The sequence below is a fragment of the Chiroxiphia lanceolata genome, chromosome 20 (genome assembly GCF_009829145.1).
Source record: "Chiroxiphia lanceolata isolate bChiLan1 chromosome 20, bChiLan1.pri, whole genome shotgun sequence".
NCBI classification, from domain to species: Eukaryota; Metazoa; Chordata; class Aves; order Passeriformes; family Pipridae; genus Chiroxiphia; species Chiroxiphia lanceolata.
This window is the reverse complement of record NC_045656.1, coordinates 476,176-490,338: the sequence shown is the minus strand read 5'-3', so window position 1 is coordinate 490,338 and position 14,163 is coordinate 476,176. Positions and strand designations below refer to the sequence as shown.

General features: G+C 43.3%; 1 protein-coding gene across 3 annotated transcripts in view; it reads left to right on the top strand.

The window, feature by feature from the left end:
* CASTOR2 (cytosolic arginine sensor for mTORC1 subunit 2) overlaps window positions 1-14,163 on the top strand; it is a 123,069-nt gene that overhangs the window by 66,337 nt on the left and 42,569 nt on the right. For all 3 annotated transcript variants that reach the window (XM_032707846.1, XM_032707844.1, XM_032707847.1), the window contains exon 2: window positions 1,179-1,249. In XM_032707846.1, the coding sequence (XP_032563737.1) occupies window positions 1,179-1,249 (71 nt within the window). The remainder of the gene's footprint in view (window positions 1-1,178; window positions 1,250-14,163) is intronic.

Genomic DNA, 14,163 nt, shown 5'->3' with positions numbered 1-14,163 from the left:
TGTTATAGTGTAACTGTGAAATCCTGCTCTTTGGTTCTTAGAGACACAGGCTCTTCATGTTGCAGGCAATTTAGCTTCCTAGAGGGAAAAATTTCTCCTGTGGCTTGGGCAGCAAAAACAGTTCTTGTGCTCTGGCATGCTCCTGGGGGGGCTGGGAGCCCTGCGTGGGTTGCTGCCCAGCACAGTGCTGATGCTTTGCTGAAGGTGAACATGAGCTTGAAAAATGCTGTGCTAACCTTCCCACCATTACTGGGGACCAACTGGATAGAAGCTGATTTTTTTTTTTTCAGTAGATGTTGCTGTACATATGTTGGTGTGTCAGGGAAAAAAATCCTTTTTGACTATATGTGATGTTAAACCTTAAGGCTGAGCCTTCTTCTGTTTGTGTCTGCAGTGGAAGAATTCCATGTCATATTTGGTTTTTATCTCCTGTTAGAGGTGACATGGTGCTCAGTGCTGAACAAGCTGGGAATGCTATGCTGCACATGACCTGTAGTGTCAGAAGATGAGCATGGAGCAGAACAGAAGCAATAGGGGATCAAGGTGGGGGAAGCTCAGCCTTGTGTCCATGGACTTGATTGCTGCTGTCATGGCTCAATATGGAGCACCCCAGGGAAGGGACGAGGACCAGCATAGGAAGTTGGGGTGCTATCTGCTTGTGGAAACAGCCTCTGAAGCAATAAGAAGAGATACTGGGGCTTGGTTGAGAGATTGGATGTCAAATCTTGACAAGGCAAGAAATTTTAATGGACAGATAGGAAAAACAGTTGCATGCATGAACCATGGGAAGGCTTTTCGAGGGTGCTGGAGTGATCAATCAATGAGCAAAGCTTTTTGCTCTGTGTCAGTGCAACACAGCAGGTCCTGGCTGTGATGGGAAGCCTTAAGGGATATGGTAATTAGAGAAAAGTAACTAAGAACTAAGTAATAAAAAATAGTAAGAGTTCTACCAGCTCCATTCTGCATAGGCAGGCAGCAGGGAACGTGGGTCACACAGTGTGAGTTAGCCAGGAATAAAATCCAGGTGTGTTAATGCCTCAGGCCTCTCCATAAACACCAGAGCTTGACTCTTTCCTCCACCACAGCTTGGATGGGAAAGGACCTCCATTTTAGGTGAAAGACCAGGCTCTGCTCAGTCTAGCATCTAATCATGTTTGCCTACTGTTTGCCTTTACCAGGTGCAAGTTCTTCAGCCTCACGGAAACCCCCGAGGACTACACCATCATTGTGGATGAAGAGGGCTTCCTAGGTAAGTGTCAGCATGTGCCACTTTGGTATCCAACCTGGGACAGGAGGAGGAAAACATGTCACCTCGCTGAGATTATAAATCAAAGTGTTTGTAAAACAGGTCTGCTTGTCGGTGCTGGTAGTACAGCTCTGAAAGGTGCTTTGATCACTTAAGCACACTGTCTCAGCTGCTGTGCTGTACAAGGTGATTCACACCCGGAATATAAATATTACTGAATGCTGAGAGAGGAGCACACACAGGTCTTAAAGAACAGTTTAAGTGTGTTTGAAACAGCAAAACCATCCACATATCATTGTGTTTAGATTGGACTCGATGATCTCAGAGGTCTTTTCCAACCTGTGATTTTGTGATTTTGATTCTGTGTTAAAATGAGCTGGCCTGTGCCCTCAAGCCTCCACAAGCACACATCTTGCATCTCTAGCTTTTTCTACCAACCTCTCTTTCAAAGGAGCACTTGAAGATGAGTAGTTTGTATCATCCCCATAGCCAGCACAATGCTGTGGAGTTGTGAATCAGCTCCTTTGGCTCATCACCAAAAGCTGGGATTTATCCCCCTTTCTTACACCCAGCTCTCACTGTACTGAATGTGCCATCTTTCTTTGCTTGTGCTGGCTGAAAGGGTCAAAGGTGGAGTTGTCACAGAAGGTGACTGGCATGTGCTAGAGAGCTGCCAATTCTTGGTGCTGGGCAAATGCTGATGGACAGATTGTTTTGGCTTTGTAGATGGAAATAGTTTGTAATAACTTTTATTGTGTGGGGAGGTTTTGTTTGTAGCAGTGTTATTGAGGTGGTGGAATGAGAAAGTGTCGGGCAGCTATTATTACTATTTTTCAGTCACTCCTTTCTGTGGTTGGAATTAAAAGTTTATACAGTTTAGATGTTGGAGAAAATTCATCAAAATATGAAAAAATAGGATTTTATTCCTGAATAGGAATTAGCTGTTGAGAACCTTCTTGTGACTGTAATATTCAGTGGGTTCGTAATATCCAAAACACAAGGAGAAAACTTGAAACTGCATCGTCTTTATTTAGTGCAGAGTCAAAGTTCATGATCAGTAGCCTTGCTGAGTAAGTCCTGTTTCTGTTTCAGGAATACTCATAAACATGTAATAGTACAATAGTAGTACATTTTAGAACAGTACAAAGGTAGATAAATATTTTAATAAATTAATCCCTAGGTTGAGAATAGGTAAATAGATCTTTACAGCTATATCTGTTTCTAATTTGGCAGTTTTGGTGTTTGATGGAAAGTCTATGTCACGTAGTCTTGCTCTCAAAAGAGGAGGTGACATATGATTCTGCTACCAGTGTCACTTGTTGCATTTGTTTGAGGGGGATATGCACAAGAATTTTATGACTGTTGGTAGTATCAGGCTTTTTGTTATCAGTGGCAGCTGGGGAAAATCAATTCAAATTTGGTTTTGCCATAATAGTAGGATACAGAGCCTCCCACTAAGATCTCCATTTAAAGAGAAGGCTCAACAAAGTAGGAGAAAGTTTTTGTTTTTTTTTTCCAAGGGGCACAGCATGTGGCAGAGCAAGAAACCCAGAGATTCCCATTGTCAGGAGGGAGTCTGTGTCACTGAACCGTGCTGTCCCTGCAGATGGGATATGCTAGGGGCACGCTCACCTCCAGCATCGCATCTGTGTCTGACATCCATGGCACTCGTTTCTCTGCCCTGTTGGCACAACACAGATTTCTCAGTTCAATCACTGGTGGCAAGTTTAGATTGCAGCCACCCCTGTACAGTCTCCAGCAGCCACACTGCCATTTTTCTCTCTGGAAATTATTCCAGCTTGAAACAAAGGTGAGCTCAGGCAGTGGCCTTGCCCCTCCATGGTGGGGGATGTTGCACTGTGCACCACTGTCTGTGCTTGGAGCAAATCCCAGGTCAAGCATGACCAGTGTCCTCAAGGACCTGCATTTCCCACTGGTGTCCAAATTATCTCTGTGAACCAGGAAGTGCTGCTGCACTTCAAAGCAGCAGTCTCCTCTGCTTGGACCTTCTGTCACCTTGGCTCTCACTGGCACCTGAACTTACTGCTGATAGTCGTAGTGCCCATGTACATTCTGTTGGGCCATGGTTTTGGCAGCATATAATATCCCTGTTTTTAAAAGTACACCGTGTGTATTTGGTGTGTTAACGCAGGGCTTTGCAGGAGAAAAGGTCATCTTCCAGACAATGCAGGGGAAGGAGGGAACATGCTAAGGCCATCCTCTGCTACAGCATAGCATGGAAGGCAGGTGCAGAACTCAACCTGGGTAGTAGCGTCGCAGAGCTGGCAGCTTCATCCCCTTCTCTGTGCTTTTTCCTAGGAAGTGATGATGTGCTGGCAAGAGCTGTGTGCACTGCTAACTCTCCTGCCACAACCCTCATATCTTTTGGGTTTGTGTACAGCCTATGTTCTTTCTGAATTTTCACCACCACATCCAAAGCTTCATCTCAGGGTTAGCCCTGTCTGCAGTTGTTCTGTCCTTGTTCCTCAGTTCAGTATGGTTTAAGTTTTTCATGGTCTGGAGCAATCCAGGATCTAACATATAGGATGCCCTGTAACAGTGAAAGGGCTCTGCTTCACTCCCTGGTTCCCCTCAGAGTCTATAAACGTCTTGGGAGGAGGAAGCTCACTTTGCCATTGTATAGCCTGTAATCAGCCCATGGGCTTCAACAGAATCAAAATCTCCAAGAGTTCCAGCATCCCACCTTCTCGCAAAACAGCACCAATCATGTCTGCCTCGAGTGCATCAGCTGCTGCTTGTCCTGAGTAGCAAAGTGCCAAGTTCAAGAATTACAGGGTAAATCTTCAGCTTTGATAAGCAGTTCAGATAGCAAGTCCAGCAGTAAGTGACTTTCTTTACCTATCCAGATAACTGTTTTTCTTGCAGTGCCTAACAAACTTGATGTAAGTCTCTGAAGGACAGATTTTCCTGTGTGGAAAATTAGGACCTTTCTTTCTCAGGGACTTGTATGAATTTTTGCCACAGCAGCAGTGAGAAGGTTGTCCTGTTAGCTGACATCTCCCATGGTAGCCATGTTAGCCCTTCTGCACATCACAAACATCCCTGATGGGAAAACACTAGGCTGAAGAAATACTGGCACTTCAGCAATCCTTAACATTAATGCTTCAAACACACTGACATGCAGTAATCATTCTTAACTGTTTTGTTAACAGGTAATCTCTAGGCTTGTTTCCCTGAGAGCAAGTGAGTCGGGCTGCTAAAGAAGTCATTATTTCTTCTCCCCAGAAGATGTCTGCAGTGCAAAGCTGTAACCTGCTTAAGCATTCATTGTGCTGAAAGGGAACAGCTACAGCCTAATTCTGTGCTTTAATTCCCTGGTGGTGAGGTGGGGATTTATATCTGCACAGAACCTTGTTTGTTCCAGTGGCCGTTTCTTGGGCTTTGGCCTGTTAATGAGAAAGAATTTTATTCAGCAAATAACACAGGGGGATGGTGCAGAGAAAGCTCTTTCCTGGCTGATACTGGGATGAATTAGCAGAAGGAGTTTGGCCATGGGCCTCCTGCACGAAGACAAGTGTCTCAGCTGCTGGGGTGCTTGGACAGCCATGTACAATCCTGGCATTTATCCCCTGCTGTGGAGCCAGCACATGGCAGAAAAATGGAGTGCCTGCTGCTCCCTGAAATATAGGAATATTTGTTTGGCTGGTTTGGTTTTTTTCCCAAGGTTTGGCTGAAAGCAGGAGCTGTCTGTGCATGGTGCAGATATGCCATAGCCCCTGTGCTCTCTACATAGTCTCTCCCTTTTTCAAAGGGCAGCAAGGACATTCTCCCTGTCTTTGAGCAGCTGCATGAGCAGAGCTTCTAGCCTGTGGTCTTGCTGTTCCCAATAGTCTCTGCTCACCAAAGGTTTTAGCTGTCGCACACTGAAAGGAAAACATGCCAGCACACCTGGAGATACCCATGCTCTTGGAAAACATGTTTGTGTGTGCTGGGAAGCATTGCAGTCCTATGCTGGAGATGCCATCTGAATAAAATAATAAGGTTTGGGGGTAGCAATGTTCCTCCAGTGGCACTTCCAACAGCTGTTGTGTCGCAGCTCTCTGTATCCAGAGAGCCTTTTATTGTAGGTAAAATGGCAGTTTAAAGGGGGTTGGGCTTGGTTTGATTGTCCTTTTTCTGTTCCTGGTTTTTCCAGCTGGTTTGTCTGCAGTCCATTTTTCTCTTGGAAGTCCACTACTATGTTTAGTGATAGCCCTGCTTGGGTAGCTTTCCGACGAAATGCCATCCCTCCAGCCTCCGATTTTACAGGACTTCTCTAACTGCACAGTACAGTGAGAAATGTAGAACTTACACTCTCTGTCAACCACCATTATTCTCTACAAGCCTAATGAAGAGCCATCTATGGTCCATTTGTGTGGAGGTGAGAGATGGCCACAGTTTACCCTTGGGTATTGATTTGTTTCAGTATCTTTTGAATTCATTGAAATGAAGCTGAACTGTTTGATAATGACCTGCCCAGAGTCATCACCACTGGGGCCTGGCTACTTGCTATGCAAAAATAGGCTCCTCTGTACTATCATCCCTGTGGCAAGATAGTGTCTTTGGACCTAGAGGGCAACAAATTCTACTTTTTGAGTTTGTACCCTATTTATAGTGGAAAGACAAGTCTCCCTTTTGAGACCACTTAGAGGGCAGTGAATGGAGTTTGAAGGCTTCTTTCTCCATTGTGGGGGACAACCCATGCCTGTGGCTGCCCCAGCCTGGTCTCCTCTGTGACCTTGGCAGCTGTTGATTTGCTCCACGAACATCTGCATAAATGGGGTCTGGAACAGTCTGTCACCCAGGGGAAAATGTCCTGAAGATGGAAGATTGTAAAACAACATGTTGCTAACATTTTCAAGGTGAGGTCATTGTCTTCCCAGCCTTGGCACTTGCTTGATGTCCCTTGCGTGCAATCTTTCACATAGGCAGTGAAGTTCAAAGGTATCAGAGAAGGGGAAAAGAAATAAGATCCTGGGGTAAAGGGAGGAGTGAATCACTGTGACTTTCAAGTTGGTAAACATGCATATTCTAGTTTCAGGGAAATTTGTGCTAAGGGAAACACATCACCTTTATGTACTCTGATCTTTGTCCTAGAATTGGCAAGCCCATTTCATGTAGGTCACTGCGGTCAGCAGACCTTAGGTCCTGACTGGTCTCTTCTGGATTGGAACCAGTGAGGAAAGGCCATTTCATTTCAGTACTGAAGCAGCACTGGAAATGTCCTTCTCAGGTGTAGATCCCGCTGGTGAACATGTAGCAAGACTTACTGCCTCCCCACACTGAGGTTCATCTGCAAGATGGACGTGACAGTCCTTCCTTAAACCTTCTTTGGCTGCCTGATATGGCTGGGATCTTCTCTGAGGCCAAAAATCCATTCATTTACACGTTTTCCAGAAGGAGGAGGCTCCTAGTCTCAGTTCATGCTTCACAGTAAATTGCCCAGTACATTAACAATAATGAAACTATTTGAAAAATCTCAGCTAGGTAGAGTGGCAGAGAAATTTTCATTTTAATAAAAAAAGGATAAAAGGAAAAAAGCCATCTTGTTGGCGATGCTTTGTTTTGATAACCATCATCCTCAGACAACCTGTTCCCTGTCTGACCTTGGATTCGGGACCATCATATGCTTTAGTACCACACTGAGTTCCTGTTTCAATAACATCAAAATGGCAAATTGCTTTCAGTGTCCTCTCTCTCATCCTGTATATAAAACGGGCAAGAAATCAGCTTATAAATAACTCCAAGCACATAACCCATCTAGCTGGGAGCAATTTTTAACTTTATGTAAAGATACAGAGGGAAACACGCTAATAGTTGCATGTTGTTTTCTGAATATTGCTTCTATAACTATCTCTGCTTTAATTTTTTATTGCCCAGTGACTAGGCCGTTGTATCTCAGGCACAGTGGCATAATTTGCTTGCTGACATTTATAGTGCTAGTTTCCTCCCCCGGACAGCCAGGAGAGCCTGTGGTTGCTAGGCAGAACATGTTTTTCCCTACTAAACACGTGTACAATCTCTCTCTTTTGAACCTCTGCATTGGCTAGACTATGCTGTGTCTGGGGTTTTCGGGTTTTTTTAAGTAGTGTGGTATTAATGACCTAAATTCAAATTAAAACATGAGAATTTGACTACTGCCTAATTATGAATATGTGCTTGGTTGGGGAGGTTTTCCCTATAATGCATGTCTGTTCTTACAGATCAATAAACATTTTTGGAGTCTGTGATTACATGGGATTTCTGCCCTCTCCCAAGAGGCAGTAGGATTTGGTAGTTAAAGCTTTTGGGGGAAGGGAGGGAAGAATGAGAAACACACAATGTTCCAAGGTCTGGTTTGTGTCACCTGGGGAAAGGAACATTTCAGCTTCTTCTCAGAGCTTGTATGTGAGTGGGTTTGCAAATCTTGACAGGACGTAGTATTCCTTATGTTTGTAGCCTGCCACATAAAGTCGTCTGGTTCAGTTTCTCTGCTTGCTCCTATTTAAAGAAGTACTGCATAAATAATACATATTTTTCACTGTTTCCTCCAGCAGATGGGTGTGTATTGATACCTATTTTTGTTTCACAGCCTGTGGGTGAGAAAGCCCAGACTTCTCTTCCTGAACCACTCGAGTTGCCATGATTTCCTCCTTTAAATTTATTACATCTTGGCTGCTTCCTAGCACTTTCCAAAGTCCGAGATGGATGAGCAGGGCTCGTTCTTATCAACCCCTCTCATAAATGCAGGACCCACAAAGCTTTTCTGGCTGAAATGATGGAACAATTCACTGAAATTTTAGATTGCTCTCTAAGAGAAAGATGCAGCTCAACAGAGAAGTAGCAGCCCTGCTTATTTCATTAGAGAGCATTTGACCATCTGCTTGCTGGTGCATTTCTGGGTTTTTTTCTGAAGGGTGGGCTTAAGCAGAGAGGGTAGCTTGTCTTGTTTGTTCTGGAGCTGGCTGTATTCCACCATGGCTAAGTGCACCCCATGGCAAGGCTGAATGCACTCTGTAAGACCTTTTAAAGCATTTATATATTATAAGTGCTGGTAAGACTGTAATTTGTCATCTTTCCGTGCTTTTGACATGAATTTTATATGGAGCTTCCTGTGAGAGATGGGGAAGTGCAGTTGCCCACCCATGACAGGTTGAGAAGTGAAGCACAGGGAAAACTGTGATACAAGAAATCAGTGATACAAGCAGGAAATGAAACCCCTTTCCCATGGCTGAAAGCACTCAACCACCAAGCTTTGCTAATTGTGAACGTACTTTAAGTTTAAGCCATACTTTTCTCGAGTCCATGACCTGGATGAGGAAGTGGATTTTCTCCACCTTGGCATCTGATAAGTGCTGTGACCGTAGTCTAGAAATGGAGTCTCCAATAACCTTGGAAAAAACCCAATCTGGCATCATCTGCCAACAGAGAAAACATCTCTTTCATGGTAATCCATGGCAAAATGCCAGTGCATGGCACTCCCCAGGGTTGGTCTCTGAGCAGATTTGCCAGATGTTCTTTTATCAGAGCAGGAGATGCCTCAGGTTTCCCAAGGATCAGCAGTCATTCACTGAGGTGAGAACATTTCTGTTCCTGGCAGGCTTGGAGGATTCTCTTAATCAAGTGAGATTGAAAAGCCAAACTTAGATCTGTCTCTACTCAGACAGAGGCTGTCAGGCAGAGGTGGCACATTTTATGCCCAAAAACTTGACCAGCTTTTTCTCCTGGTGCCAGTGATCAGGTTTTCCCAGCTTTCTGCCTGCCTCGGTACAAAGTCTCCAGAGATAATGATGGATAAAAGGTAGTTCTCATAATCCCAGTGCAATGTGCCTGGTTGTTTGGTCAAGGGGGTGTTCTTTCCTTTCCATATAGTATTAAGCTGATGGTGAAACACTGGGCCACCATCATCTTAAGGCTTTTGGCCTGACAGTCATAGTCTGTCTTGAGTTTGTGGAAGGGCTACCCCATGGGCAGGTGAGCCATTCTCAAGTGAGCAGTTTTGCTACTGCAATCACAAGGAGAAGAGAGCCAGAGCACCATGGTGAAGTTCCCAAGACTTCTGCAGGCTTTTCTGCTTGACCTTGGTCAAGTCTCTCAGTGTCCCTCTCAGTTTCCTCATCTGAAAAATCGGGATAATCCTATTAAATCACCTCATAACAGGCCTTGTAAAGATTACTTAGTAAACATGTGGAAATGCTTTGATAATGTAACTGCCAAGGGTCATGATAAATAATAATAATTGAGGTAGATTCTATCCCCCAGGATTCCCTTTTACAGTGGGTGCACTTGCAACCTGCAGACCAAATCCTCTCTATAGTGGAACAGATTGAAGATTGTGGTGGGAAAAAATACCCTTTATGAGAAAAGTTACATAATCTTTTAAAAATCTTCTATTTTAGGATTTAATCTTGCACAGGATTAAGACTCACAACGTCAAGGTTACAATCTTACAGTTAGGAATTTAGTGGCTCCATCTTCAAGTCTTGTTTGAAATGTAATTATTGGCTCTTCTCTGTCAGTCCAGAGAAATGTTGTCTGAAATACTGTCTTCTTTAAAAAAAAAAAAGAAAAAGGATTCCTTGTGCTATTTTGTTTGAAAATACAGAAGGAAATTGAATTGTGAGTCCAACTGCATTGCTTCTTTTTTTGATGTTCTTTCATTTGCGTTTTTGGTTTTTCAGTGGAACACGCTGCCTGCGTCCCCTTGCCAGCAGCAACCAGAGCCGGCAGCTTTGCCTTCGACTGCCTGGGCTACGACCTCCCCACTCCCGCCTTGCAGAGCCTGTGAGCAAAGCCTTTGCCAAGAGTTTTTGAAACACAGGGAAAGTTTTATCAGGAAGTGGGAAATCTGCTGATTTCTGCAGTTCCTGTTACTGGACTGTCAGAGACAAAATACTCAGTTCTTTTGGGCTGTGGATCCCATTTGCTCACGAAGCAGCGAGTGGGTCAGGAGTGGCCATGGCAATGCTTTCTTCCCTGGGAGCAGAAAGCCATGGCTGACAGGTTGGGAATGACCCAACTCTTGATTGTGGCACAGAGAGGGCATCAAAATCTGTGAACTCAGGAGGCAATCCTGCACAGGACAGATGCACCAATACCCCTGCTCTGAACACATCTTGAGCCACACTTTTAATCTTCATTGCTTGCCACCTAAGAAAAAAGCCGATTTCTGCTCCCTTCTTCACCTAACCTGGATTTGTCTTCCTAATCCAGCTCCCCAGTGAGAGTGGACATAATGATTATTTTTGGAATCTACCTTACCATGTTCCACATTTTTAGCCAAACATAATAATGATGCTTTGTTTTTGGAGTGTATTCATACTTCCTGTCTTATGAGACCCCTGTGGAGTAAGAATTAATTTTTTTCTCCCACATATGAGGAAACTGATAAAAAGGAGACCAAATTACTTGGTTCAGGTCACATACATGCTTTGTGGGACAGATGAGGTTTTGCCTTACTTAGAAGCCCAAATTGAGAGCTACTTATATGCACTTCAAAATCAAGCTTTATTTGCGACTGTATTCCAAAGACCTGAATATCTGTTCTAAGACACTACTGTAAAACCAGTCTGTAGTGAGTCCTGCACCCCTCTGTGTCCGTGGCCAGGTGGGAATTGTGCTGTCTCATTACAACAGCCTCTGCATGTTGACTTGACTTTGTTGTGCAGTTCCTTTTATTGCTAGGTCAATGTCTGGCCTGGCAAGAACTTGTCTCTTGCTCTTACACTCAGACTTTGGTATTAGGCTGTGTTTTTTGTTTCCCGCAGCAGAAATCACAAGTAGAAAGCTAAGAAGGGAGGCCACCTGAACCAGATTTTCAAAATGGACATTTTTATGCATTTCACATGACTGCACCAATCTCATTGGAAATGCACTTCTCCTTTTTGTTCAGTTTTTAAAAGTTGGTGTAAAAGTATAACCAGCTTAGTTTTTAGATTGCTGACAAAGTTTCAAGTTACAAGGATTGCAAGAGGAGAAATAGTTGAAAATAAGACAAAAGCAAGGGTTTCTGTATAAGCATTTCCTTTTTTTCCTCTCTTAATGGACACTTGTACTGGAGCTCTTTCCTCAGGAGGTGCTGCTGATTTCAGTGAAGAGAAGGCTGTACTTGTGCATATGTATGGATTTGCAAGTTCTCTGTCTCTAAAGCACTACCGGCTTCAGCTCAAACTTCAAGAAGGACCAGTGTTTGTTATCCTATGGCCTGATTGAAAAGGATAGTTGCATGCCCTAGTTAGATGTTTAGTCCCTTGGAAAGTAGAGGAGATACTTGTCAGAGTCAGGATTTCAAAGCTGAGCTATGTGTTTGTACAGCTTCATTTCATTCCAAGATACCCTTGGGTTATTTAATTTCCTGACAGCTGCAAAAACAGTGTTCTCAGATAACAATGGTCTCTAATTAGGCAATGTGCCTAAAATGGTAGAATGTTTTATTTGACCATGACATTAATATTTTGCATGCAGCTTAGAGACGAGAAAGTTGAGCAAGTTGCATTTCCAGCTTCCTTTGGCAGAGCTGTCTCTCTCTCTTGTGATCTTCAGTGCATAATGCTGAAGGCATGCCCGCTCCTCTGCCCCTGTGCTTCACATGCCTCTCATTGTTTTGCACTGCATCATCAGTAAATCTGCCTTTCAGCTGGAGCCACCTTCCAGAAATATGTTTTATCAGCCCAGCAGCACTGAGAGGAGTTGCATATCTGAGGCTACAGAGCATTTCAGGGACATGCAGGCAAGAAGGAAGCAGATGAGATTTACCTGTGGCTAAGGCTTGTAGCTTCTTGGGGGTTGTATTACACTGCAGAGCTGCCCATATGTTCCTTTTATGGCTCATGCACTTAGTACACAATCAGGCAGTGATAGAAGTAAACATACAAGTCAACTATTCTTCCAAATCGTTTATTCAATTTGAAAAGGGTGTTAGCATCAGGTTATGTTAATTAGATCCTGCAAATGATTTGTGCTTGTGGCAGCTTTATGCATTGGGCTGTACGAATGGATGATCTCTGAATTCCTTCCTGTGACAGCAAAGAGTGGCTGTTGGAGAGACTGTCCCCTCCTTTAATTCTTAAATTTCCCTTGAAGTCTTGAATCTAAAAGAAAATAGGTAATTTTTTTATTCGTGGTTTGGATCCCTATTTTAATTCCTTTCCGGAGCTCAAAATTCTGACAGTTCCCATACCATTCCTCATCATTGCACAGCTGTAAGTTCTTTATTTTAGATCCTGTTCATATAACCATGATGCAAAATTGCACTTCTGATATATCATATGCCTACTTAAAAATTGTGCAACTTTAATTAGATGTTTGCTAACCTGCAGTCAGAGTTTATCACTGTCTTGCAGATGAGCTCTCTGCATCATGTCCTGTACCACTGACCAGGGGACTCTTTGGAAGGTTTCTCTGAGGATTCTGTATAGCCATTTGCTTTTAGGTGACTGATCCTGCTCAGACACCATAATACAATGAAAGAGAGATTACTGCATCAAATGCAGTGTAAATAACAATGAAAATTTATTGCCTGTATTAATCTGGCCTTACCCAGTTCTGTTGAGATGCTGTCTGTTTGAAGGAGCTGTGGATGTTGGCTCAGATTGGCTTGTGGCTATGTGAGCAGTGCCCATAGATCGGCCAGGATAGGAGATGAGCAGGAAGTTTTTATTCTTCCTTCCCCACCACAGTTCCCCATCAGTTGGTAACTGAGGGATTCCTAAATTACAGATTGAATCCACATTATCATATTTAATAGCTGTCAGTATACCAATCCACTGCAAAGTTGTCTAGACCTTCTTATGAAGCCTCTTCATTCTTTCGGTCTCCAAGACATCCTCCATGAGCACTCCTGGTAATTTCATTGGGTTTTGGGTGTTGTCTGTTTGCACTGTAGCATGGTTATGCCTGTGGTCTTGCTCAGTTCCCCTCCCAGCAGTTCTTAAAGGTCTTTGAACATCAACTTGTTGTTTCTGAAAGAACTGTCCACAGTATCTCCAAGACTCTGAGGAAAGAGGATGAACAGAACCTTAATAAAAATATAAAATAACATAGGTCGTGCCAGGTTATCCTGCAAATGTTCCTCCGTTGAGAACTGACTGCTTATTGGTGTTTTTCTTAAAAGTCCGCCATAGGATCTTTGCTTTTTAAGACAAATTCTGCCTTTTGATGAGCTGTTTCACAATATATCATCCCTTAAAATCCCATCTCTGACAACTATATTATAGCTATAGTACTCTTAACAGAAAAATCTGGTTGATTTTCTCATGATAGAGAAGAAAAAAATTCTAAAATAAGAACACTTCATCCCCAGAAGACAAATCAAAAGAGTCACAATATATTTGGGTTCATACCTCCCTGTCTCTTTCCCCCTCCCTCTCTCTCTGAATATGCATATCAGTTTTAGTCCCAAAATACAAAAATCCTAAATCCTGGCACTAGGGACTAAGTTGGGTGTAAGATTCAATGTGCAGTGGTTAACTTCCTTCAGAGCAGCATAAAGACTCAAGTTTATTTTCCACCATAATCCCTCTCTGAGCTTTCTGCAGACCATCTAGGCCCATGGTAAACATGTGCCCAATTTTGCTTGTCCATTTTTCTTCTGGGTTTGCTCTCTCTGAGATTTCCATCACCGTGTTCTACCAAAACAGTATTGTTATTATTTTACAAGATTTACCAACCCCTCTTCAGTTCCAACTTCCCTACTTCCACATTTATTGAATTTTTGCAGTCACAGTCTGCATTTATTGTGTGAGTTGGTTTTGGAGTACATGAAATTCAAGAGTTACATAAGATGTTAGAGGTGACTTCAAGGGCTGGAGGTGTCAGCAGCACTGGCTTTGTGGCTGACAAGCCCCTGGAGGGTCCCCAAAAACCTGATTTCTTTATCTTTGTGTCTTTCACATTGCTGACCAGATTGCAAGCACTAAATAATTTTTACTCTCTGGAGC